At 44.7% G+C, this 26083-nt stretch overlaps 2 protein-coding genes across 2 annotated transcripts; one reads left to right on the top strand and one right to left on the bottom strand.

The window, feature by feature from the left end:
- Positions 1-350: 350 nt before the first annotated feature.
- Positions 351-2307, bottom strand: gtf3c6 (general transcription factor IIIC, polypeptide 6, alpha). Its single transcript, XM_076142236.1, has 6 exons — positions 2138-2307; positions 1621-1692; positions 1469-1532; positions 1275-1319; positions 1071-1178; positions 351-890 (listed from the first exon to the last, which is right to left on the bottom strand). The coding sequence occupies exons 1-6, from the start codon at positions 2159-2161 to the stop codon at positions 787-789; spliced, it is 417 nt and encodes a 138-aa protein (XP_075998351.1). The 5' UTR covers positions 2162-2307; the 3' UTR covers positions 351-786.
- Positions 2308-11704: 9397 nt separating this feature from the next.
- Positions 11705-25375, top strand: LOC142991853 (zinc finger homeobox protein 3-like). Its single transcript, XM_076142013.1, has 10 exons — positions 11705-12581; positions 12673-13211; positions 13327-13540; positions 14200-14304; positions 14431-14567; positions 14708-14818; positions 16306-16474; positions 16689-21382; positions 21525-22184; positions 22318-25375. The coding sequence occupies exons 1-10, from the start codon at positions 11789-11791 to the stop codon at positions 22432-22434; spliced, it is 7539 nt and encodes a 2512-aa protein (XP_075998128.1). The 5' UTR covers positions 11705-11788; the 3' UTR covers positions 22435-25375.
- Positions 25376-26083: the final 708 nt, after the last annotated feature.

The raw sequence follows: 26083 nt of genomic DNA, 5'->3' as shown, positions 1-26083 counted from the left end.
CGCGGTGCGATGTCGCTCGCCTATTGGCCCGCTTCAAGGCAACACCGGTGATTGGATTGGCCGAGAACCGCCACGTCCTCAACGTCAACAGAACCTCGTTCATTCATAAAACCGAGAGTCTCCTGTCATGAGGACAAGCGAACTCTGTCACTGCACAAGAAAACCTTCACACTTTAACATTTTTAATTTAATTTTTCAGTTTAGAAAAAGGGTATTTTCATGATTGGCACAGTTGAACAGATTAAACAACTCCTGCACAATCCAGGCATGTAGGAGAAATTTCATGTATATCTCTGATGTTAACATCCACTGAAAAGCATAAATGATGTCTCATACTCATAACTGTAATGATATAATGCATTCACCTTAAAAAGATTTATTTCAGTTGGCCGAAACACCACAAAACTATGTTCATACTGGTAGCAATAATGCATATTTATTGTATAAAATATCTAAAAAAATGTTGAATTTACAGACGTACATTTCGCATTTTTATATTGTGAATCAGCCTTTATCCAGCGCAATATTGCAATAGTGCAGCTGAAGCAACTCTCTCATTCTGTCTCTCATCTGCAGTGCAAACAAAACACAAAGTTAGTGATATCAGAGGCACAATGTTCAGACTTCCAGTGGATGAGACCGCTTTTATGTGAAGAACACCTCTCCACAATCACGGCATAGACACATAGTTGTTTCAAAAAGTCCCTCGCAGCCTCACGAATGCCAGAGTGTGTGTTCTTTGTAAAACAAAGTAACCCGGCACAATTTTCGCAATGTCACCTCATCTTAACCCACTGTAGTGTTTTCCAAATCTGATCCAAGCATTTCTGTTTCTTGGTTGGTATTTCCTTCTTGACAGGTTGTGTCCTCTTCAGTACTAACGCCGCCTCCTGTAGGGATAACAGATGAAGCAATTTTCAGATTTTGACAATAGTATTTTCATCTTGCTGTGTTCATGACTCATCAAGATGCAGATAAAAAAAAAAAAAACACAGTAAGTCAAGCTGACATCTTATAGAACTGCAAATACAAGCTATTGTGCTATTGAGGTGTTTGCTGTTTTGGCTGACCTGTGCTGGTATCATCCTCTTTCTTCTCAGTTAGGAATATTCGCTGCATCATCAGTTTCTTTGTGGTGTGGCACATGTACTTGAGCTCTGGACCGCTATTTGATTTTCCTGCAGATGGACACAGACAGGTGCATCAGCAAAACAGCCTCCCGTTTGGAATCAAAACCATCAACAAACTCACACATACATTGTGTAAAGCCTTACCTTTGTGTGGCCCCTCCTCAAACAGCACACACGTTCCAATGGCATCTTTGAGAGAACAATGACAGCGAAATATATTGAAATTCTAAGGCTCAGCCCATAATGTCACAATAATAGGGATTAAACAATGTTGTAAGATGCAGTTTGTTTCCTATTCCTGAAACCATGACAGTTTATATTGGTCAGTACTAACTTACCCTCATACTCCCCTGCAAACACACATTGTCCAATTTGCATCATAGGTTTGTCACTGTCAATATCCTGTAGTAAAAACAAAAAAAAGTGAATCAGTGTGAGGTGACATCATGCAAGGTGATTCAACGTTTTTTCCTCTTTGCTCACAACTCACCAGTATTTTGCATGTCCCAGACATAAATTCGCTGTTGATTACACCAGAGAGCTCCACAACAACCAGCTGCTCCTGAATACACATAGAGACAATGTATTATCATAGACATCAAACACCCGAGTGACCTGCTTTCATAGGTGTCCTAATATGTGACCCAAACAAAATGCATTAACCTTTGCAATGTGCTTAAAGCTAAATCAAAGGACAAAATAGTTTTTGTTACTGTTATAGACAGTTATCAAAATGTGTCATGTATGTTATCGAATCAGACGGGGAGGGATGTTAACAGGCAGGCAATCACGCGTGGAGATTAATTTTCAAAACAATATGTTCTCTTTCACGAAAATTTATTGATTTTTTTTTTGACTTTAAATACATTTGAACTCTTATTTGACCCCTTGGAGCCCCCAAACCTGAGAGCAGGGCGACATTTCTGTAAGTGTATCTACAGAAAGCTACGCTAACGATACTGCTATGGCATCGTGTTGGGTTTCGCGTTATCTGTAGATATTCGTACCTCCTCTTCCCATTCGTCGTCCATGATTTAAACCCAGCAACAAAGTGAGCGCCACGAAGTACGATCGGAATCCCTGAAGCCGTAAGCGCTACACTTATTTAGATAAAACTACTCGATTCATTGTGTTTTGACAACATCCGCGAATGTACGGTGTCCGGGATGCGCTTGGGCTGGAGGTGTCTGGCGATTTTCAGTTACAGAGGTAGACCATTGAGGGGCACTGTTGTTCAGTTTTGCTTGCATGTTTTGGGTATGGGCTATTAAATATGGAACACAAAAAGAATGGACAAAACAGGGTAGGAATAAAGGGATGCTCTCTCTCTACATATACGTTAATCTCAATATTGGCTACCTGTAAGCGTACTCATCTACATCTAACATTAATGTTATTAATGTTCTCCTGCAGGAGGCCATAGCTGAGTTGATGAGATGAGATGAGATGAAATGAGACGCTACACTTTATTGATCCCCAAGGGGAAATTAATCTGTCAAAGGCAGAGGCAACAAAAAAGAGAAAAGATGAAAGCCCACATCAAACATATCCAAACCAAACAAGAAATGAACAAAACAGATTAATGCAAATGTCCAACACTACTAAAATGCACAAAAAGATCAGGATTGAGGCAAAAAGAGGTGGTGGAATTAGTAGCAACATTAACATACAATATGTGGACGAAGCGTGGGTCAGAGGATCTGATTTTGACAGGGCTTATTGTCTGTCCAGATGTAAATTTACGTAGATGCTCATGTGTAAAGGGGCGTCTTAGGTACCAGAGATTGACCAGCATCTGAGCAACCATAATCCTCATTGTACAAAAGTCGGTCTCAAAACGTGTCAGTCCTACTTTGTTATTATAATAATTTCATTTCGTATTTCATTCAGGTATCATAAATCCCAATGTCAAAAATGAAATAAATAAAATAAAACATATTTAATGCATAACTGTAACACAACTGTAAGAGGGTTTATTGGTTTACGTGTTTGCAAATCCCACAACATTTGATATTAAATCTTTATCTTCTATGGAGCAGTTTATTTTAAAATAGGTAAACCGGGAATTCTTTATTAATAAGTAGAACTTGTGATGCTTCTTCGACTAGTATCAAAATGTCCTCCCTTTATCTATTATGCAGTATTTTGTTTTTATATTTCTTGCTCTAAAGGTTTGACTAGACAATTAAATATGTCTTTTCCTTGTATTAGTCTATGATATATATTTTATGTCCCCCTAAATTATGTCATTTCATTGATTGTACTGAAATTATCTGTTTTTACTTTCCTCCACATGGAGTTAGAGGTCAGGGTCAGCTGCAGGGCAGCACCCCTTGAGCTGGTCAGGATGGAGGATCCTGCTCAGGACTTCAGCAGGGATCACAGTGTCCCTTTATGAAAAGCAGGGTAATTGCCATACACAGGAAATATATGGATTTGTGAAAATCTACAAAAAGACATCAACAAACGATGTATAGCCCCTTTCATACATGTACCGTATATTTAACATAAACATTGTGTAATTTTACATGTCAGGTTCATGGTTTATAAGGAACCTGAGGCTTCTTCCATGTACTGAAAATGTCTAAACTAATTTGCTACCTTTTAAGCAATAGCGCTACACACATAAACTGTTTCACTGGTGGTGTGAATAAAAACAAATAAAATTACATTTACATTACGATCATTTTGGCAGACGCTTTTATCCAAAGCGACTTACATTACATTACCACCCTTCGCAGAGGGGGGAGCAATTGAGGGTTCTGTGCCTTGCTCAGGGGCACCTCGGCAGGGGCTCAAACTGGCGACCTTCCGGTTCCCAAGCGGAAGCTCTACCCACTGAGCTACTGCCTCCCGGTGCTAGAACATTTATATCCTTTGATTGAGGAAATGTTTTAAAGAAGCGGGGGGATTTCAGTGTTCCCTAACCTACCAGCACATTCTTGTAATGAAGAACAATTGGTATAGAGGTTGATGCTGGGCAGTAAATAAAAGACTCAAAGAAATGGAAAACGGTTTCCCTGAAAACTCGGCATTTATTTGCTTTGGAAGAAGGTGATCACTGTTTAATTCCAGTCTGCTACGCTGGAAATGACAACGGAACAATATGTAATTACTGAATAAATCTAGCAAATTTTTGCCATTTTCAATGGGACGACAGGACAACAATGTCCATCAGGGTGCCGTAGAGCAAAGCAGTTAACCCCCAACTGTTTAGTGGGGTTCCTCAGAGGCCAACAGTAGTGTTTCTAAGCTACGTGTAAATACCTGCGTTATGTGATGCAGGTTTGTATTAAAAATACCACACATGCTCTGTGAATGGTTAAAAAGAGAGGAATAAATAAAACCCAGTGTGAATCAAAATCTGGCAAACCAAATTAAAGGGGGGGCAAATCCCCCGCGTGCCTTCTCCCTCCCCATTTTTTGGCCTATCATCTATCTCTGGACCATGGTGGGGTTGTCATGTCGACCAGCCCACAAGTTACTATGACAACGGCTCAAGGGGAAGCACTTGCTTGGGAGGTTATTGCCTCCTTGGGGACGGAAAAAGGACAGAGGGAATGCGAGCAGAGACAAAGATAGAGGGACTTGAAGACACAAAAAGGCTTAAATGAAAGGACGAGGTCAAGTTGGAGTTTGTTAGCCGGGTGTGTGTTTGTGTGTTTACTGCTCGTGATAATGGCCAATTTACATGCATAAGTATTCATGCTCAACAGAACCCAGTGTGTAACTCAGAGTTGCTCCATTGACGCTTTGGATGCGGAGTACAAAGTTTTCCCTCCAGAAGGCCCGAGCCTCTCCTGTACATGATGTATTACACTTCCTGCTCAGTGCCGTACCCCGGGGCAGTAAGGGGCGGGGGCAAAGGAGGGAGTGACATTAAGGACCCTCCAAGGTGTCAGATGGGTCCCAAGCTACCCCCACATTTTGTCATATAAATGTCATAAAGACAAGTTTGGAGTTGGGGAGCTTTTGGTTCTCCTTCTGCCTGGGGGGTATCACATTGGTTAATTGCCCCATTAGCAGTGACAGGGTAAATTGGTGGAAGGGCTAACTATATATTACAGTGAAAACAACAACCCCTGGCATACACCTGAGGGCATGGTAAGCACGCCGCACGGTACAGTTGGCGACGGTTGTGTATGTTGGAGTGTGTATATGTGCCCGAAAGAGAGATAGATGATAACATTTGCATAAAGTCGCAATATAGGTAAAATATTAAAATTCAGCATACTGTATATCACAAGGGAATACATTTGCCACTAACAGTGTGTGTGATCGACAGCAGCATGCATGTTCAACCATTTAGGGAAAAAAATTGTATTCGATTCAGTAAAAAAACAAGGCTTTATTATATGGTATTAGAATTTTAAGATAGCAGTCTGGGGCAGATTTGATGTAGATTTACATCTGCTTATCTACAAAAGGTATTGTTATTCCTCAAAATGCCATATTAGGAATGTAGTGTGCACACAAGCATCTGTACCATGGACATCAAGGGTGTGTGTGTGTGTGTGTGTGTGTGTGTGTGTGTGTGTGTGTGTGTGTGTGTCTGTGTGTGTGTGTGTGTGTGTGTGTGTGTTGCTCGCTCAGTAATATCTAGACGGAATTTTATTGGAAATGAAATTTTAATGAAATTTCAGTTTTCATGAATGACCAGCGAAGCAGTGATTTGAATTATCATTTAAATGCATGTGTTAAAACATTACAGATGTGTGAGTGTAAACACATATTGCTGCTCGTGAACACAGAAGCAATGTAAGAGACAAAGAGAGTGTTTATATAAGCATTTTAAGTCAAACCACATCTATGGCTACTGGTTTCTATCAGCCAACCTAAACAAATGGGCTATCAGAGGTGAAACCCTATGTTATGGCAGTATCACCTTTTATTAACCATCATAATATTCATTTAGCTACATTGAACATTCTAATGTAGGCACACACACGAATTCTGAATTATATTATATGTCGTTAATAGAAATGTTTTAACACACAACACACGCACACGCACACGCACACACACACGCACACACACACGCACACACACACACACACACACACACACACACACACGCACATTATTCAGTAAAACGTCACTTGTGAATGGATTAACTTTAGAATGATATCATATTCACAGTCTTTTCTTTTTTGTTTTTTTAAATCTGACTGTTCTTTTCAAAGTCCGTAGGGATTCCGCACAAAACAATGCAAAACATACAAAGGAGCAGTCGCTGATTTACATGTGTGATACAATCTTTACTCGGTGGCGTGCCAGACAGCTATTTTAACCGTTTAAAAATCGTAAAAATAATTACTGGGACTTGTACTACAAATAGGGAGCCTCGTTTGCACTTCATAAATTGGCCAGAAAATCGATCTTTTGCATGTTTATAGATACTCACAGGAAGGCTACCAAAACAAACCAAAATGCACCAAATCAGAAACCAAATATCAGTGCGCTTAGAGCCAACACAACAAAAATCATTAATATTCATGTTCTATTCAGATATGGCCTTGTAATGCGGTTGTTTCACGCAACAGTGAGCTGATAGTATTGTCGTTAACGCTATAGCCTTTTTTGTTTACCGTGGTAATACTATAATATTGATATTCTAAGGTATAAAGCTTTAAGTTTAGTATTATATTGTCTTTTTTTCCTTTTTTTTTTCTCCAAATGTTTGAACTCCAACAGTTCTTAAATAAGGATGAGGTCATCTTAAACAATCAAAGTCTGCTAAAGTAAGAAAGATACTATTTCAAATTTCTTACAAATAAGTGTGTTTCCCCCTATGATGTATGGACGTCGAAGATCGACAGATTGCACATTCAGCGTGAAATTCACAATAGTATTATCATAACAATAGAGCCGATGGTGAGGATGGAAAGGCTGGAGGAGAACAAAATCGAAAGATAAACATTGCAATGGACACGTCAGTTTGGGCAAAATTGTTATTGTTTTTTCCCCCAGAATAATGAAAAACTGAACCACGGCCCGACACCCCGAAATGCGGACTAACAAAGGTGGGATGTGTCATTGACTGTAGGCCGAACAGTTTTCAAATTCAAATATTGTTTCATATATCTGCTGTTAAAGCGGAATTTGGCGACTTTACGCTATAACAACATTACTAACGGACTATTTTCACATTTTATAAGATAAATGCTGCAGATAAACGTTTTGGAGCATCTAACCCGCAACACACAATGTCCAAAAAAATATCATTAAAATATTTGTATAATTTTCTGATGGGCTTTATTGCGTGTAAGCAGCAAAACCAATGAGTCAAAAATAACAATATAGGATTTAATGGTCGATTAAGATCTGCTCATCTACATAGATCATTAAAATGGTTAATGTCTATTTAGAAATGTATGTATGTCATTATTGATTATTTACATTGTTAGATTACGTTACTTTCTACATTATATCGTCTTTTTGTATAACTCGGATTTTTTTCCTTAAACATTGTTTTCTCTCCGCTGATGAAACTGTTTTGGAGACAATCGGAAATTTGTCCGAGAATCCATTTTCAAAGATTTTATTTGAATTGTTTCGCTCTTTTACCATAATATCGGATTTGTGATAAAGAAAATCGCCTTTTGACAGCAATTCCGTATACTTTTGCATCCCCCTCTTCTGCTCGACGCGTCCTCTAGCCCCCCTCCCCTTCCTCTCTCTCTCTCCCTCCCTCTCTCTCTCCCTCTCTCTCTCCCCCTCCCTCTCTCTCTCTCTCTCTCTCTCTCGCGGAATCCTATTGATCCGAACGGGCTAATTAGCGGTGTCTGCGCAATTACGCACATGCGCACTGGGCGTAATCTCAGCCATTTTTTGAAGGAAACTAATTAGCAGGAATAAAGAGCCAAGTGTTTTTCCCCCCACAGTGATCAGAACTCATTCTACCTCTGGAGCTCGCACAAACCCCTCCGTCCCCCATCTTTCTGTTTACTACAGCCTATATGTAGCTTTAATTACACTGTTGTTGGCAACAACTTGGACCCCGGCTGCTCTCTCTCTCCCTCTCGCTCTCTCTCTCACTCGCTCTTCTCTCCCCGTTTTTCGTGCTCCGTAAGAAATCGCAGAGGATCATTCAAAAGGAATGAGTGGGCTCTCTATACGATTGTTTTCTGGACTACTACACCTTCAGCGTACGGAGCTTTGTACCAGTGCCGCTGCAGACATGTAAGTCCTCCCGTTTGTTTACGATGTTAAAGGTAGAGAGAGGGAGAGCAGCGCCCGGTTGTGCAGACGGGGGAGGAGGGTGTTTGCTCAGCCGCTGCCTCTTACCTCTTATTCCGCAACAAATCAAGCTTTTTGTTGTTCTGCTTGTGTAATGGATCACCTGTTACTGAATGCTGAACGCTATCTGTCTTTGCTGTTGGTTGAGTCGGTGTGTGGTACGTGTTCGATCTACTGTAAACAAAGGCTGAAGTATTAGTCTGGACGCTTTCGTGGCTAATCGGGGGTCTTGACAACACAGACGGAGACGGGGAGTGAAGTCCCTGGCAGTTCACGGCGTCCGGGACTATCAGACTACCCCGTTCTTATAGTCTCACAATCTAAAAACACCGCTGAATTCTGTTACCTTGAGACCGATGTAGGCTTACATCTCCTGGATCCTCGGTCCTTGAGCAACCAGTAGCGTTCTAAACAGTATTGGTCCATGTCCAACAGTATTTGTCCAGGTCCCCTCCATGTCAAACTAAATGCATGTTTCTAAAGTGTATAGCTACACTTCTCTTTCTCTTTCTCTTTCTTTCTCTTTCTATCCCACCCTCATACCACTGTCTCCCCTTTCTCTCCCTTCTAAACTCACACACACACACACACACACACACACACACACACACACACCCCACACACACACACACACACACACACACACACACACAAAGCTGTCCCCCCCAGACACAACCTAAGATAGTGTTTCAGTGAATACACATCTGTGCGGATATTCTGGATGTATAAACGTGTTTTCTAAAATTCCCCAAACCCCAAAACAAAAGCAAAGCTCCCCTTTTTAATTATAAATATTTTCCCCAAAATTACAATATAGAAGTTAAATTGTTCCTTTCCTCTGTGTGAGCTAAATTGACATGGCCAGACTCAATTTGCTGTGGCACAACAAAGTGTACACACATTAACACCCATAGATATACACACATTGTTAAATGATGGTTTCCCGTACTTGTGATCGATAGAGAGCCAGGAATGCTTGTATAAATAGTTACATTGCCGATAGACCCAAGTTATTGATTGCAGTGTAAATGAAAATCTTTATCAGATTAGAGACTGTTCTCAGCTGGCTGGCAGGCAGGCAGGCAGGCAAGCTCAGCCCCTCAGTGATGGCCAGGAGGACAGTGGACAGCTGCAGTGGGCAAGGGTCTGTGGCCTGTGACATAAACACAGTACATTAAAGCACTATCAGAGTGCCGATATGAGCTATATATCTTTAAGCTGCAGAGAGGAGAGAGGGGGTGGCTACAGCACAAGAGGGAGAGAGGGTGTCGGAGGAAGAGGAGGAGGAGGAGGGAGGGAGGGAGGGAGGGGGTGCTGGTTGAAGGAGAAGGTGAAAGGGTACATTAAGGTCTGTCCTTGATTAAAAAAGGTCAGTAATGAGATTGTAGGACACACAGGGAGTGCGAGAGATGCATCCTCATCAGCCATCCATCAGTCACTCAGTCAGAAGAGGGAAAACAAGAGAGGGCTGTTTAATTTCTGTGTAAGGGACCTTTGTGGTGGTGTGTGAGGGTGGAGACGTCATTCATAAACATTGTTGACAACGATTTTTATGATGTAGTTGGGCACAAGGTTTATGCTCATTCATCTATGATTACAATTCATAGCCCTGTCTGCAGCCAAAATGAAGGATTTTAAAACATTTCTTACATTTTTATATTTTTATTGTTTTATGTTATGGCCTTAATTCATCCCTTGCTTTTAACTTTCAATTGATAACAAAAAAAATCCTTTGTTTTAGATGTTAAATATTTGTTTGTATGTCTGTGTGTGTGTGTGTGTGTGTGTGTAGAAAACAAATTGGGACGTGGGCACAAAAATCACACATGCAATTAAAATCTTACATCCACCTTCAGATGTAATGCAGTGCAGCGCCTCGGTACAGACGACACCTCTGACAGTCCTCACTGAACAGGAAATGCATTTTCAGAGCTATTGTTCTGGATTGAATTACGCTGTGTGGGCTTTTGTAATGTTGTGTTTCACCCCCTGTTTTTGCGTTACGTGCCTAGATAATGGCTCACACAAAACAGTGTGCACGACGCTGCTATATGTCTTATCCTCACATAACATCCAGTACTCAGGCGCAGCTAAAGATGAACCCACTGTTACACTGGATTTGAAAAAGTGTTCTTTTTTATCTAAGCGCGGCAATTTAGTTTAGCCCTTTAGCTCAGAAGCGTTGGCTTCTTTATTTAATCCTATCCCCTGAGGAATATTATAGACCTCCTGCGTAGACTTTACCCGCATTCCTCTACCTAGTTTAGTGCTCAGGCTATTGATTTTCCCATTAAGGGCTAACGCTAACCCCTGAGTAACCAGGCTCTGTATCGTGCACTGTGAAAGCTGTATTGAACAGATGCTATCCAGGGACTCTGATCAATGCTCTCTGCTGTTACGCAATATTATTTACATGACTCATGTATTTCATTTTCCTCTCTGTTCCCTCTTTTCTCTACCTCTTCTGCCCTGCTCTCTTCCTCTGTATCTCCAATTCACAGGTGGGGTGCTAATGTGTGGCAGCTGTAGCCTCCGGTATGGACAGCGGTGAGGGAGGAGGAGGGGATGGAGGGGGAGGAGAGGAGAGAGATGCTGACCTCAGTCCCCAGGCTTTATCTCTTCCTCTCCTGACCCTGGCGGTCATTCCAGAGCAGGGGTCATCCTCTCATACCTCAGTCCCGGCCCCTGCCAAAGAGCCCCTGACCCTGCCTCAGCAGCAGGAGGAGGAGGGCGCAGAGGGGTCCCAGGCTAGAGAAGAGACCCAGGGAGGAGAGCAGAAAGAAGAGGGAGGCCCGCGGGTGAATGGAGGGTGTCAAAAGCAGGGGATGAAGAAGGATGTCAGGGTGGGATATTTGTTAGGGCAAAGTAAGGAAGAAAGTGAGGTGCAGTTAGGTGTTGGAGAGGCATCAGTTGCAGGGGGCCTCCCAGCAGCCCTTAGCAGCAGACATGGAGAGGAGGAGAAGGAAGAGGAGGAGGCCATCTCAAACCAAAGCCAAACCAAATCCAAATGTTCTTTATTACCTCAACAGAGCCAGCACAGCTCTTCTTCCAGCACTGCAAAGGCCAGTGGCACACTCGACAGCAAAATAGCCGCCTCTCCAAAGCCCTCCCCCACTCCTTCCACCTCTCCAAAGCCCACCCCTTTTCTCTCCACCTCTCCAAAGCACTTCATTTGTCCTTCCTCCTCTTCCGCCCTGCTGAGCGAGACAGAGGTAAAAGACATTAAGGAAGATCAGGGCTGGATTTCTGGGTTTCCTCAGAGCTTTAAATCTCAGCAGTCTGCCCTGGCTTTTCCACCGGTGGGCACTGAACCTGCCAGTACACCTGGTGAGGATGATGGGCTGCCAGGGGTCCCTCACTCTTCCATTTCCAATGGAGATGGTGCCAAAGCTCCAGAACCAAACGACAGCCAGCTCGAGATGGAACTGGATGACGAGAGAGACAAAGAAGGGGAACTGAAAGATGCTGTCCTTAAAAACCTCAACCAAGACCTCTCTCCCAATTCGCTGACTAGTCACATGACCATAATGCACTCACGCAATTCCTGCAAGACGCTGAAATGTCCCAAGTGCAACTGGCACTATAAGTCTCAGCATACGTTGCAAGTCCACATGAAAGAGAAACATCCAGAGACAGAAGGGCAGTGTGTTTGCAGTGCCTCCGGAGGGAAGTGTGTGTGTGGCGGGGCAACAAGAGGGGTGTGTGGGTACTGCAGTTCGGGGAAGCCCCACCCTCGCTTGGCCCGCGGTGAGACCTACGCCTGTGGTTACAAGCCCTACCGCTGTGAGGTGTGTGACTACGCTACCTCATCTAAAGGCAACCTGAGCATACACATGCAGTCTGACAAACACCTGAATAACGTTCAAAGTGGGGGACACGCAAATGGTCACTTGAACACTTCTCTCACCCCGCACGCTAACAACACCAGCTCCTCGAACGGACACACAGTGGACGAGCAAGCGTACAAACTCCAACTCTCTATTCACACGCCTACTACCCTTCCCGCCAAGCTCACGCCACCTGCACACTCTCACTCTCACGGCAAGCGTTGGAGGTGTGACGTGTGCGACTACGAGACCAGCATTGCACGCAACCTGCGCATACACACCACCAGCGAGAAACACACACATAACATGCTACGACTCCAGAGAGGTTACTATCTGTCTCACTGCAGGAGCCTTGCCCCCCAGCTTAAACACCTACAAAGCACAGGTGAGCTCACCGTACATCAAACTGCTGCTGGTTCAGAAAATTTAAATATGTGCACTTCAGATATTTATTTGTTTTTCTCTCTGTGTTTCAGGCGGCGAGCTTTCCTTGAACATGCGACTGAGCAGTCAGCCAGTCCCAGAACAGCCGGTGACCCTCGGATCTACACTGACTCCTTCTCCCTCCCCGTCCCCCTCACCCCCACCTGCCCCACCTCTGTCCCCCACTGGACCCCTTTCCCAGGGTGTCTTCCAATGCCTTATCTGTACCTGCTTTTCATCTGACAGCTTAGAGTCTGTGGAGCAGCACCTGAACGCCCCGCGCTCCCTGCCCCAGTCTGAGTGGTGCTCCCTGGTCGCTGGTGGTTGCCACTGCAGGCTGTGTGGCTACACCACTCCCCTGAGGGCTAACTTCTCCTTACACTGCCAGACAGACAGGCACCGCACCAGATACCAGCTCGCTGCTCACCTCCAGGAGGGCGGAGACAGGGGTCAGGAGGGGGCCGCCCTCATTGCTAAGGGCAACCCCATCCAGCTGAGGTGCAATCTGTGCGACTACGTGACCAGCAGTTTGGAGAAGCTCCGTGGACATTCCCTCGGTTCGCATCACGAGGCCAGCGTCCGGGTTTACAGAGTCAGTACACAGACGCACACTTTGAGACACCTTTCTCTGTGTTTCCTCTATGTGACTCACTTTCATTATAACTGACATGACATGTTTTCCTCTCTTTTCCATCCTGTGTTTTCAGTTCTTGCAGCAGTATGATGTTGAGGTTGATGAAGGTTCGTGGCTGCTCCATTGTCTCCTGTGCAACCACTCCTCCTCCTCTAAACTCCAGCTACTGAAACACAGTCAAACCCCAACCCATCAACAGAGGGAAGGTCTACTACAGCTGCAGCCAATGGGGGGAGAGGAGCTTGCAGCCATATTTACCATCAGGAAAAGCTGCGATGCTGTCACAGGTGAGAGGACGCATTAGAGTGAAAACACTGCATGTGTGTGTGTTTGCCTGCAGCCATCAGTGAGACGATGGGATTAAGATGAAAAGAGTGAGAGGATGAATAATGGCAGTCGCTGAGATATTGATCATGTAAATTGATTAGTCGATACACATCCTTGTTACATCCCCAATCACCTCCGACAACAGCTAACTAGCACCTGCTAATCAATGGACCAATACAATCCCTTGAACGAGGACGGGGGGAGGTGGAGGCCAGTCACTGGTGTGCAGTCTGTGTCAGAATCAAACAATAAATGTGTATCTGGATTGTGAGAGGTGTCAGAGTAAACCTTCGGGTCGTACAGGATTTTCCCATAAATGACGTTTATCCTGTGATCTGTCTCTGTGTGGATTAAGACCTATCGAGGTGAACCGATCTGTTGTAAGTCCGTATTAACTCCACTCCACCTCTGAGGGAAAATCTAATGGAGAATCAATACTTGATCAATATTGTGTGGAGGCGACCAAGAAGAATGAAGTGTGGACCAAAGACATTGGTCTTTTTTGAAGGGTGCTATCCTGAGAATAATATCAACTACAATTAGCTTGATAGTTTGCATGAGCATATGCACCATTGTGTCTAATATAACTGTTGGTCTATCCCCCCCCCCCCCCTCCCAGGAGAGCTCAGTGAGGATATGGAAACTTCCAGTGAGACCACCACTGGCCCTTTGGACCAAACCAAAGACACACGAAATGTGGGGGTGAAGCAGGAGCAGGAGACAGGTAAGGCTGTCTGCTCTACTAATTTTTAAACACATGCATGGTAGATCAATAAATAAGAAGACAGCTTTGCAATATGTGTCATTGTAAACATGGGTATATTTACATGTACAAATATGATTTTTGAAGAGGAAACTAGGGGCGAGGAAAGAGAAAAGAGGGAGTCACTGCCCTCCATCAAGCGTCCGTCCTCTGGATGTGCGGAAATTGAAAACACCATCTCAGCAAAACGTCCCAGAATACACCAGCAAAATGAGAACCAGCAGGTGAGCGGCGTATGCGCATTTCAATCACTTGCACATGAATTCAACAAAGGAAACAACAGACACAATACTAAATTAAAAAAAAGGTTTTCTTATTTCCGAGGCATTCATGCATTTTTTGTGGCTGTTCTCTCTTCCGTCAGACTGTCCAGTGCCCCCTGTGCCAGGTCAAACTCCCGTACACACTCCTTCGACAGCATCTCACACAGGTGCATAGTGTGGCCCAGGACTGTGTAGACAAGCTCATCAGCGCCGTAAGTATGCACGTGTGTGCTTGTTGTATGTGTGTTAGTTAGCAAGCAAGAGAAAATAAGAAAGCAATGTGATTGGGGGATGGGGGAGAGTGAAATGTAGGGAGACAATTCCATTAAGAAGGCACCAGAGAGAAAGGCAGCGCTTTTTTTTTAATGCATGTTTAAGTAGCTCCCCGCTATCATCTTTGATGCAGCTGTGCATTCTGTAGATCTGTGAGTATGTGTATGTGCATCTGTTAGAGTGGAGGAGAGAGGGTTTGACTGAGTGAGTGAGGGAAAAGCCAGTCCTTCTATAATGCATGTTTAAGTAGCCCTCTATTACCAGAAGTGCAGTCAAGCTAAAAAGGGGCCCCCATGCTTTTTACTGTGTCTCTCCAACTAACAAAGACTGGTCATCTATCCACATCACCATCCTCCATCTCCCTGGCCCGTATGCTAAGTGGCCTTTGTCTCTTGCTCTCTTCGCCTCCACTTCACTGACTGCTTTTCACCCTTTTCTCCCCTGCGCTGCCCCTCCCTCCCTCCAGCTACTCCTATCATTCCTATTCTGCAATCTCCTTCCCTGCCCCTCTCTCTCTCCCTTTCTTGCACCCCCCCCGCCCCCCCTTCTGACTCTCCGAAGCTCTCTCTCAATTTCTTATGCGTTACCCCTCCCTTCCTCTCTCGCTCGTTCACCGTAGCAGTTTTTTTGTTCATTGCCCCTGACTCCCCCCCCCCCCCCCCCCCCCACACACCCTTTCCATCTCCCTCCTTCCCCCTCATACCCCCTCCCTCACTCACTCTGATAGTAATTGAGGTTCATTAATTCAGACTGAGGTGATGATGGCCATTATGTACCTTGCTTTCCAATTACGCTCTCTAGATTAAGCCTGACCTTCAGTTTTCTCTGCAGTGTGTATGTGTGTGTGGTTGTTCTTTCCTTTCTCTGTTATGAAGCTGTTATGCGGAGAAAACTCTTGTCATGTAAATCTCATCCTTAGTCGCCCATCCTAAGGCTAGCTTGCTGCTCATGTAGATATAGTATTTGGTCTCAGAGCTGTGGAGAAGGGCGGGGTGGGGTGGGGGGTTCTATATGAAGAATGCCTTTAAATAAATTCATTATTCAGCTCTGTAAAGTTTTATTAAACCCTTGGGGCATGTTGGAGGGTCTCATTGGAGCTGAAGGGCAGAGCCACATATCTCAACCATATACACTTATTACCAAGATGTCTAGCTACACGCAGTGCCGTGCAGGCAGGTGCAAGATAGAACAATACACTTACATATTCACTGTTTAATGTTTTATGATATTTGGACAGGGAATGCCTTGTTTATAAAAAGTGATATCTGCTTGCTATTATGCTGTACAATTAAACATGTTTTATTCATAATATTGGAGTGAGAATATTAAACAGCGTTCCTTATTTCTTTATTCAAAATTTCAAAAAAATAACACTGCATCTAACCGATAATAAACGCTGACAAATATCACATTTGCTTGCCTTAAGGTGACACCGTCCGTCGAACAACCGCCGCTTGAGATGGAGACAGGGCTGCAGACGGAGACAGACTCGCTCGCAGACGACACACAGAAGTACAAAAACAGCAAGAATAAGAATGAAAATGGCTCCCATCCTGCTGATTCCAGTGTCGGAGCTGATTCACAGAAAAATAAAGGTGGGCTTATGCACATTTACGCTTGTGTATTTAACGTTTTGTCAAAGCTAATCATAAATAAAGAAAAAATCCTGGTGATATATATGACTATTAATATTGCTAGTAAGATATTATTATTACAGCAGCAGTCTCAAGGGAACCAAACCATCATATATGTTCTGAACACAAATATGCAGTCTTGTTTGTTTTCACATCACGTTTTCTGAATTTCCAGGCATGTCAGAGGAAAATACTGAGGGAGATGTCGCTGCACCCAAAGATGTCACCGCTCTACTCACCCCACCCCTGGAAGACACCACTGCTCACCCTTCCAATGGCAGAATGGCTCCTCAGTCCCCAACTCAGATCCCCCCCTCCTCACCGCCCACCTCACCACCCAGCGATCCTCCTCCCCTTTCTGATCGCCATGGTTACCGGTTCCGTTGCAGCAGGTGCAGCCTGGCGTTCCCCACACAGGAGAAGCTCAAGCTGCACTGGCAGTACCATGCCATGAGGGCGGCGACAGAGTGCCCTCTCTGTTCTAGACAGTGCCGCAGTCAGGAGGCTCTGCAGAGACATATGCAGAACACACACTTACAGCTGGATAGCACGCAGGGGCAGAATACACTCTTACCCGCTCATGCTGCTCAAACACACACCGAGCACACTATGAGTTCAGTACAACAAGACATCAGCTTATCCCCTCAAGTGGGTCAAGAAGCAGGAGAGGGTGAGGATGACGAGATAGATGAAGATGACGTGCTTGGGATTGAGGAGAATAAGGAACAAAAAGATGAAATCAAAATTAAACAGAAGAATGTAGCAGGTGAAGCTGATGGAGGAGAGGAGGATTTAACAGAGCCGGAGAAAGGGCCACAGGAGGAGAGCGTATCAGAACCCAGTGCTAGCTCCCTTGTCAAGAAGAGCTCCAACCCCACCATGGACCGCTATCTGGATCCATCCCGGCCCTATAAATGCACCATATGTTCTGAGTCCTTCACCCAGAAAACTATTCTCCTGGTCCATTTTAACTCTGTGTCTCATCTGCACCGGGCCCGACGAGCCTTGCAGGATTCTAGCCCAGGGGTGGCTGCCTCTGAAGCTCCACGTGGCCCAGATCCCAGACCCTACCGCTGTCGATTGTGTGGCGTGGGCTACAGCCAGAGTTCCACATTAGACATACATCTTCGCTCTGTTCTTCACCAGACTAGAGCCCGTGCAGCTCAGAACACAGCCGCAGCTTCAAGTGCTCCTGTATCTGGCACCACTGTTGCCACTCAGGGAGTCACAACCCGGGAAGAAATGTCCAAAAGTCTTCCTGCCACCAAGAGGTCAGACACACTGAGTTCTTCAGCCTCTTCGTTATTGGGCCACAATTTAGTGGTTGAGGCTCAGTCAACCCTGCATGGTCCAACTGATAGTCAGCAGGCAAAAAAGAGAGTAGCAGAGCTGCTGGCATCCAGAAACCAGTTGATGTTAATGCAGCAGCAGCAGTTAGCCCAGGTCCAGGCACAGGCACAGGCCCAGTTACAACAGCACACAGCCCTGCTTCAGGCCCAGCTGATACAGCACCTTCCCTTAGGGCCAGAGAATCTCCTTAAACAGCACTTCTCCCTGACACCAGACAACTTGCTCTCTCTACAGCAGCATCTTCTTTTGCCCTTTTACCTTTCTGGAGATATGAAACTTAGCCCAGACTTATCTATTAAGAGTCCAGAATTTAGCCAGGTTGAATTCGCCAACTCCGCTGTAACAGAACTGTTTAAGACAGAGGCTACAGAATCCCTGCTTAAAGTAGAGGAGGAACAAACGCAGAGACAACGCTCAAACTCAGCTGCAAGCCAACCGAGTGAACATGTGTATGTTGCTAAGCTTGAAGAAGGCTGTAGTGCGTCCTCCATTGACCAGACGGAAAGAGAAAACAGCACCTGTAGTATTGACGAAGGAAAAGAAGAAATGCCTGTTCCTACTATTAAAACTGAGAGAAAAAAGGGGGACAAAGACACCTCCCCTCCGCTTGGATTGCAGTGTCCCCCACCCAGAGTGCCATATGCTGCTGTGAATGGGGAACCTGTCAGAGCCCTGCTACAGAGTTATGGCTATGAGTTAGCGTTGCAATATATACAAAGTAGACACAGAAACCAGCAGCAGATAGCAACCCAAATAATGCCACACAAGCAAGTGTGCGCTGATATCAAAAAGATGGTGTGCACGGGGAAGGAAAGAGATGAACCTAATGAAGTACAGGAAGGACAGGTGGGAGGGTGTAATGAGGAGACCAAACAAGGAGAGATAGAAAGCGTGCCACAGGAGAAAAAGCTAAAGGAGGAGTCTTTAACAAAAAGAGAGAAAGGATGCTGTGGAAACGGAGAAAAATGTAGTGACTGTGGTAAATTCTTTTCAGATGCCTTGATTTTAAAAAGCCACCAGGAATACATCCACAGGGCGCTGTTCCCTACGGCAGCATTGGAAAGGTTTTCTAAAGAATACAGGTCGCGATATGACCGGCTGTACCCTCTCACACAGCTTAAATCTGGGGAGACTTCAGCTCATGCTGCAGGCCCAGACATATCCTCAGAATCAGAGCCAGAAACAATTAAAACCCAAGTTAAACCCCTTTCACCTTCACCTGCCCCCTCAGTCTCAGATCCTATTACCAAAACATGTGCTCTAGCTTTAGACATAACACCAACTGCCCCTGCACCTTCCCCCCCTCCATCTCCTTCTCAACCTGAAACATTTCCACAACAGGAGGGGCCCACCGCAAGCACATCTGCACCAGCTGCTCCGCAAAGCATATCGCCAGCCAAGACCATGCCGCTTCCTTTGCCTTTAGGACCAATGCTTCCTCTGTCTTTGTCACAACTTCCCATACCCTCACTGCCTATGCCTACGCTTCCACTGCCGCCCATTCCTTTCCCGATGGATCTGCCTCTCCTCTCTCCTGTCGTAATGCAGTCTATGGCTCTCCAACCCCAACATTGGTTGGACTCAAGTTTGAACCCTGAATTGGCAAAACTCTACCAAGCCCAACTGAACACAGCATTGCTCGGGCAGCAACCACAGCTTAGTCCAGTATTGTTAGCTCAACAATCCCAACCCAGCGCAGCTTTGCTAGGCCAGCCTCCACAGCTTAGTCCTGCATTACTGAGCCAGCCATCACAGCTCAGCCCCATCCTATCAGGACAACACCAAGCCCAAGTCAGTCCAACATTGCTTGAGCAACAGCAATGTAAGAGAACACGGACACGTATCTCAGAGGATCAACTGAATGTCCTGAGGAAACACTTTGACATTAACAGCCTCCCCAGTGATGACGAAGTCAGGAGGATGTCCGCTCTGTCTGGTCTGCCTCACAAAGTCATCAAACACTGGTTCCGCAACACCCTATTTAAGGAGCGCCAGCGAGACAAGGACTCCCCTTACAATTTTAATAACCCACCCACCACAGCACTTGAGGAGTCCAAAGAGGAAGTTGCACAGACTCCTACTCTTTCCCCATCTTCACTATCCCCAGGCCTCCCAGCCAACACCTCCCCACAACCCCAGACAGCAGATCTCCTCAGAATGGAGCCCCACAGGGGCCGCCGCTGTTCTCGGACTCGATTCACTGAGCAACAGCTGGAAACACTGCAAGGAGTCTTTGAGGCGACCCCCTACCCCAGAGAGGAAGAATATGACCGGTTGTCTGCTCGGCTGTCCCTTCCTAACAGAATCATTGTAGTTTGGTTCCAAAATGCTAGACAGAGAGCTCGCAAAAATCAAGACAGGGGGACTGATGGGAATCAGCTCGACAACATTCAAAGGGTAAGAAATGGCTGCCATAAGAATTCTGATGATAACGAAGATAACATCTGTGGTGATGAAGGGCAAGGTGATAGTCACAATGAAAACTCCATGGATCTTACCTATGAGTACTACACTCACCCTGATTCACCTGCTCTGGATTCCTCTCCACACAGCACAGGTATTGAGCATTTCCCAGGCAAAGGTGAACTAGACCCTGTTACAGAGAAAGAGGATAATACAAATGCGGTTCAAGCTAACATGAGTCAAAATGGAATTTCAGATGTTGAAATCCAGGGTAAAGAAGTTGCTGAAGCCAAGCAGACACCTGAACCTGAGCCCCAGGTGCAGCCAAAAAGCACCCCTGAGAAATCCCAAGCACAGTCATCATCTTCTTCCCAGAAAGCAGCACCCACCATCCTGTCAGCTTCTCATTCCAGCCCTCCCTCTTCTCCAGCTGTTGAAAAGAGTGTTTATGTAGCATCCAGTCATTCTTCTGTTGCAGAGTCTGAAACGAGTAAAACTCAAATGCCCGATGCCACCTCTACTCTGTCCATTGAAACAAAGCCACAAAATCTGCTCCAAGCCCCAACCCAGCCGCACTTCCAGTGCGCTCTTTGTCCGTCATCGCTGCCATCATTCCAGCTGTGGCAGGAGCATCAAACCAGACATCTCCTGGCAGCACAGTCCCAGGTTCAACTCCTCCACTCTGGTTTCACAGACAGAACAATGCCTTACATGATGCTTCACCCTAATCACACCCTGATGGCCAGCCAAATGCTTTCAGGCACTATGTCTCAGATGCATCCAAATCCCACACATCCCATGATGGCACATATGAATAACATACAACTTAAGAATACACCTTCTGATCACTCAAATAACCCCCTCTCCAGTCTATCTCAAAGTTCCCTGGCCTCCATGAAGCAGAATTCAAAGCTTATGTCAGAGGCCAACTTTGAAGCTCAAAGGAGTAGGAGAGAAGCTGAAGAAGAGCAGCGACGGGATAAACGCCAGCGAACAACCATCACACCAGAACAGCTTGAAGTGTTGTATCAGCGATACAGCTTGGACTCCAACCCCACCAGAGGTGTGCTGGAAAGCATTGCACGGGATGTGGGCCTCACAAGACGTGTAGTTCAGGTACTTAATGGATCTTTGTTTTTGTGTGTGTGTGTGTGTGTGTACATATGAAAGAGAGATATGATGAGAAAGAGGGAGCATATACATTAATGCTATTGTGTGATTAGCTTTTAAAAATACTCTGGCTTTTCCTTCTTCACAGGTCTGGTTTCAGAATACTCGAGCAAGAGAGAGAAAAGGGCAGTTCCGGTCAATGGGGCCAGGATCCAGTTTCAGCTTGGGTTTCAACCACCTGCGCTGTCCATTTTGCAGGGCTCTCTTCAAAGTAAAGAGTGCTCTGGATGCCCACATGAGGTCCCGGCACTGGGCAGAGGCTGAGAGAGCAGGCTACAACTTGTCAATGAGCGGATCCAATAGCCAAATGGCAAACATGGCTTTATCGTTTGCCATGGACAGGGCAGGCCCATCTGTCTCCTCCAACCATATCCCAAACCCTGGCTATGTCATCAGCAAAGAGCAAACTGCGAAGACACCTATGGTCTCTTTGTCTTCAACCACTGATGTGAACAACCCAGACGAGTATGATGACTATGAAGAAGATGAAGAGGACTACCCCTGTGAGGAGAGTTCCAGTTTGGCTGACCAAGGGTCTCTTAGTCCTGAGGGCTCTGGGGGTCCAAGCTCCGACTGGGGTGAGACACAAACTCAGCAGCATCACCTTCAGCAGCAGCGGCAACGGACACAGATGAGCCATTTCCAGGTACTCCAGCTCAAAGACTTTTATAGGACCCACCGTACACCCAACAGACATGAGTGTGAGGCTCTGGGCCAGGAGCTGGGACTGCCTCATCGTGTGGTACAGGTACATTTAGCAAATAATCAATACTCTTTGAAATGCTGTTTAAAAATAATATCAATTGGGGGAAAGAGGTCAAAAGTCTATTAAATGATTATTCTCCTTATACCTTTTTTACTCATATGAATCATTTCTGTAGGTGTGGTTCCAGAATGCCAGAGCCAAGGAGAAGAGGGCCAGGAGCCTGAGCTCTGACTCTGCAGAGAGGGAGCAGGCCGAGCTGACTGCGGGGGCGGGGGAGAGAGACAGAGCTTAGAGAGGCAGGCTAGGGTCCTTTTGCTTCCTACTCTACTTCTAAGTTCTCCCAAACCGCACCCGCCTTTTTCTACATGCCGTCCAGCTCTACACCTGGCCACCAAAACCTGTCCACTTTGCTGCCAAACGTGTAACCCGAACACCCCAAAGATGCAGAGCCACCGTGGCCCAAAGAGACACTCTCTCAACTGAAGCTAGGAGAGAGGCCAAACCAAGACCTGCCTACCACAGCTTTCCTCCTTTTGTACCGTTGTTTATGTCCTTCCTGGCCTGACCTTCCCTGCCGAATAGAGCTCCTTCTACTTACCTGTCTGACGCCCTACTACAACCAAACGCCACATTAATGAAAACCAACCAGATGCCACAGAGGCCAAAGAGCATTCTCCCAATATGTGACCTCACTGCCCAGCTAGACCTGCAGTCTACCTCTCAGTCTGCATGACAGACTCTCAGTGGGCCCTCCACCAGACAGTGCTAGTTGACTAGCTGTGTAGCATGTAGTGCCAGTCTGTACAAGGCTGGGAAAGAAATTGTCAAAGAGATTTTAGTGTAAATAGAGATCTCCAAAAGATAAACTTGAAGAAAACAAAGCAGTTAACAGTGGAAGACGAAGAAAAAACAGAATAATGTCCTTGAAATAGACTGAGGTATTCACAAAGAGCTTTTGTAAAGACTGACTCAGATTCCAAAGCTCGTAACCAAAATTTTTCATGTCTGTGGATTTAATTTCAACATGTTTGTTTTCAATAACAAACAGCAGAGCTGACGTCTGTATGGTGAAGGGGTGAGACCTGCCGCTGGCAAAGATAAGCAGAGTACCAATGGACTGATATGGTGCTAGAATGCAGCTTCACCCTCCACAAGCCAATGATAAGTCTTCTGTTGTACATGTACACCTTGTATGTTCCTTAGTGGATAACAGCCCAAATAGCACAGAAAGCAAAGGCCAGTTTGTCCTGAAAGGGTCAAACTATTTTTATAGCACTCAACCATTATACTGTATATGAAAACTTTAACCAAACTCAAATTTACATTGTGTGTGTTTAGTAATAGTTTCTTAATATAAATCTTATGGATTGAGATAAACTGTCTTGCTTCGATATAATAGTGTCATGATTATGAAAAGATTATGACAGCTTTGATATGTTCAGGCAAGGTGACTTACTGCCTTTCCGTTCTATTTGAATATACCAATGGCTTACCAATGTTATGTGATTTAATGTAAAGCTTTCTATGCTCAGGTCAACAGCTCAACTTGGCTCTTCTTCAAATGTGATCCCAATACTATACTTCTCTGTTTTTTTAAAAGCAGAAGCACGGTTAAATCTTGGACTAAGTATTAAAAACAAATATCTACAGAGATGCCTGCATTTCAAAGATCTGAGCTTTTCACCTCTGAGTTATAGATAGTTGCATAAACCTTATTGAAACTAAAGTGTTTAATAGTGTGAGGGGTAAATGTACAGTATTTAGCTTTTGTATGGTTGACTCAAGACTTCATTGGATGTTTGAGACATAGCTTCATTTTCTACTGACAAGAAGGGGAGCTACTGCGCAAAGCTGAGGAAAACTTTGGATGTTATTGATGTTATTTTTGTACACTTAATTTATTTTCCCTGTCTCTCCCTCCCCCCTTACCTTCCTCCTTTTCTCTCCTCTCTTCTTCTATTCATTTGCAACAAGTCCTTATTCTGACTGTAATAATGATAATATAACAATAATAGCTAAACAATAATTAATGCTTTAAGACAAAAATCCAAAGACGTGATAATACTTTAACCATATGACCTACAAAATAAGCGCTACTGTTTACTTGACGATGTATTGCTGTTTTTAAAGAAGGAAGGAGTCCCTGTATCTAAGCTACTGTTTTCTGCCTCTCAGAAGCACACTGGAGACTGTAACCAAAACCCCAAACTAGAGCCATGGCAGTCTGTAATATAGCGGTTAAAGAGTTTTACTTCTCTGAAGAAATGTCACAGTTTATTTTTCTTTGTTTGATTACCATAGTGTTGAAATTCAGCCCTTAAGGATGTCCAGTTTGCTGCTAATGTACTGTAGTTTCTAATGATACTGTAGAAAGATGCATGCTCTGATCGCTTTACCACTAGGCTTTAATGACTACAAACTGTAATGATACCTGTGATGCTGTTGATAAAAATGCTCCTCGGTTTTTCTGTTGAAAACAAATGGATATGTGGGGCTCAATTCCATCAAGTCTGTTTTTCAGTATCCTCTTATTTATCCCCGATTTTTTCCGAAGATAACAAAAAAGGCTTCCGTGATACCAGAAATAGTTTTTCATCTAAGACAGATGCTTCCAGATGTTAGAGGAACCTTCTCACTTGTTCTGAAGATACTGCATAGCTATTTGAAGGAGTTCAGCCCCAAACCTTCCTCTGGTATGGTGTCAGTCCTTCTGTGTTGCAGTGTCACTAGTCCATTTTGTCCAGCTCAAACAGCCTCGCTGAACTCAGACTGGCATCGCAGCCAACTTTCCAAAGGATGTGGACTGACTTTCTCTGTCATGTTTTTGCTCTTAAACTAACCAATGTTTACGACAATGCCAATGAGCTTTCTTCTGTACAGAAATGTGCATTCCAAATACCACAAGGCAGTTTTTTTGTATACTGATTATTTTCATTTTTCATTTCTCTCGTGTTCTCTTGATCTTAGTGACTGTAAGATGTACATATTGGGGTCCTCTATGGTGAAGGGACTCTGTTATCCTTAATGTAGGTAAAACTATTCTTTTCATTTTTTTCCTGGATATGTTGTTGCCATAGTGATGACCAAAAAGATACCTGTGATGTGCACCTGTCCTTATGTCCTGCTCCAGTGGTTTAGTGTGTCTATATTCTCCCTTTCCCCAAGTTCTCCCTTTCTGGTGTGTGTTTCTCTTACTTTCCCCTCCCTCACTCCACTGAGCTAAATAAAGTCTGCTTTGGTGCACGCTGTGGTCTCATCTCTTTGGTCGTTCCGAGAGAAGCCATTTTGTGAGTGTTGTGGCATGTAAGGGTGTCTGCCTATTATATATGGGTTTCATATTCCAGGTTGTATGTTCCATGGCGGTGTGTGTCTGGCTGGAAGGCTTTTGATGTGCGACCGTGTGTGTGTAATGCGCCAGTGTGGAAGGCGTTTGGTGAATGGAGCCGTGACCTCTGGGGTCACTTCATTAATTACATCTGTGACATTCAGCCAGATGAGTTTCCTTTGTGACTAAATGATATGATGAATATTAACGACCTGGGATGAATTACACTGCTGCTCCTGCTGCTGCTGCTGATGATAATGTGTTTTACGACTCTAGGAGAGAGGGGAGGAAAATTGCATACTACAGCACATTTAGGACATGAAGATTTTCATATGCAACATCTCAAAAGACCACAGAGTAGGTTGGCAGAGCAGAATTTATTATTTTGTTCTTGCTTTTACTGTAAAACTTCCCAGTGGTTGATAAGCTAACTTGCCAGAAAGGAAAAAACTTAAAAAGGAGCATTGGTGTATGTTATTCATGCAGAGTTACAATCATAACCTGGTATTCGCTGCTGCTTCACGAGCAGCGAGGCATTACGTTGAACTGTCACACAGAAATGTGACAGCAGAGGAAGCGCAACATTGAAACAGAATTGAACGGGGGTTGTCGAAAT

Source organism: Genypterus blacodes, unplaced genomic scaffold (genome assembly GCF_046128005.1).
Source record: "Genypterus blacodes isolate CSIRO-AG114 ecotype Tasmania unplaced genomic scaffold, CSIRO-AGI_Gbla_v1 ptg000021l_1, whole genome shotgun sequence".
In the NCBI taxonomy this organism is placed as follows: Eukaryota; Metazoa; Chordata; class Actinopteri; order Ophidiiformes; family Ophidiidae; genus Genypterus; species Genypterus blacodes.
The sequence above is the reverse complement of the archived record's forward strand: the minus strand, read 5'-3'. Positions and strand labels throughout refer to the sequence as shown.

Bases quoted from the DNA above. Each gene is read 5' to 3' on its own strand.
- LOC142991853 (XM_076142013.1), top strand. From the start codon at position 11,789: ATGGAACTGGATGACGAGAGAGACAAAGAAGGGGAACTGAAAGATGCT. The intron at 12,582-12,672 runs GTGAGCTCACCG...TCTGTGTTTCAG, and splicing joins TAAACACCTACAAAGCACAG to GCGGCGAGCTTTCCTTGAAC. The intron at 14,819-16,305 runs GTAAGTATGCAC...GCTTGCCTTAAG, and splicing joins TAGACAAGCTCATCAGCGCC to GTGACACCGTCCGTCGAACA.
- gtf3c6 (XM_076142236.1), bottom strand. From the start codon at position 2,161: ATGGACGACGAATGGGAAGAGGAG. The intron at 1,693-2,137 runs GTACGAATATCT...ATGTGTATTCAG, and splicing joins ACGACGAATGGGAAGAGGAG to GAGCAGCTGGTTGTTGTGGA. The intron at 1,320-1,468 runs GTAAGTTAGTAC...GTTCTCTCAAAG, and splicing joins GTTTGCAGGGGAGTATGAGG to ATGCCATTGGAACGTGTGTG.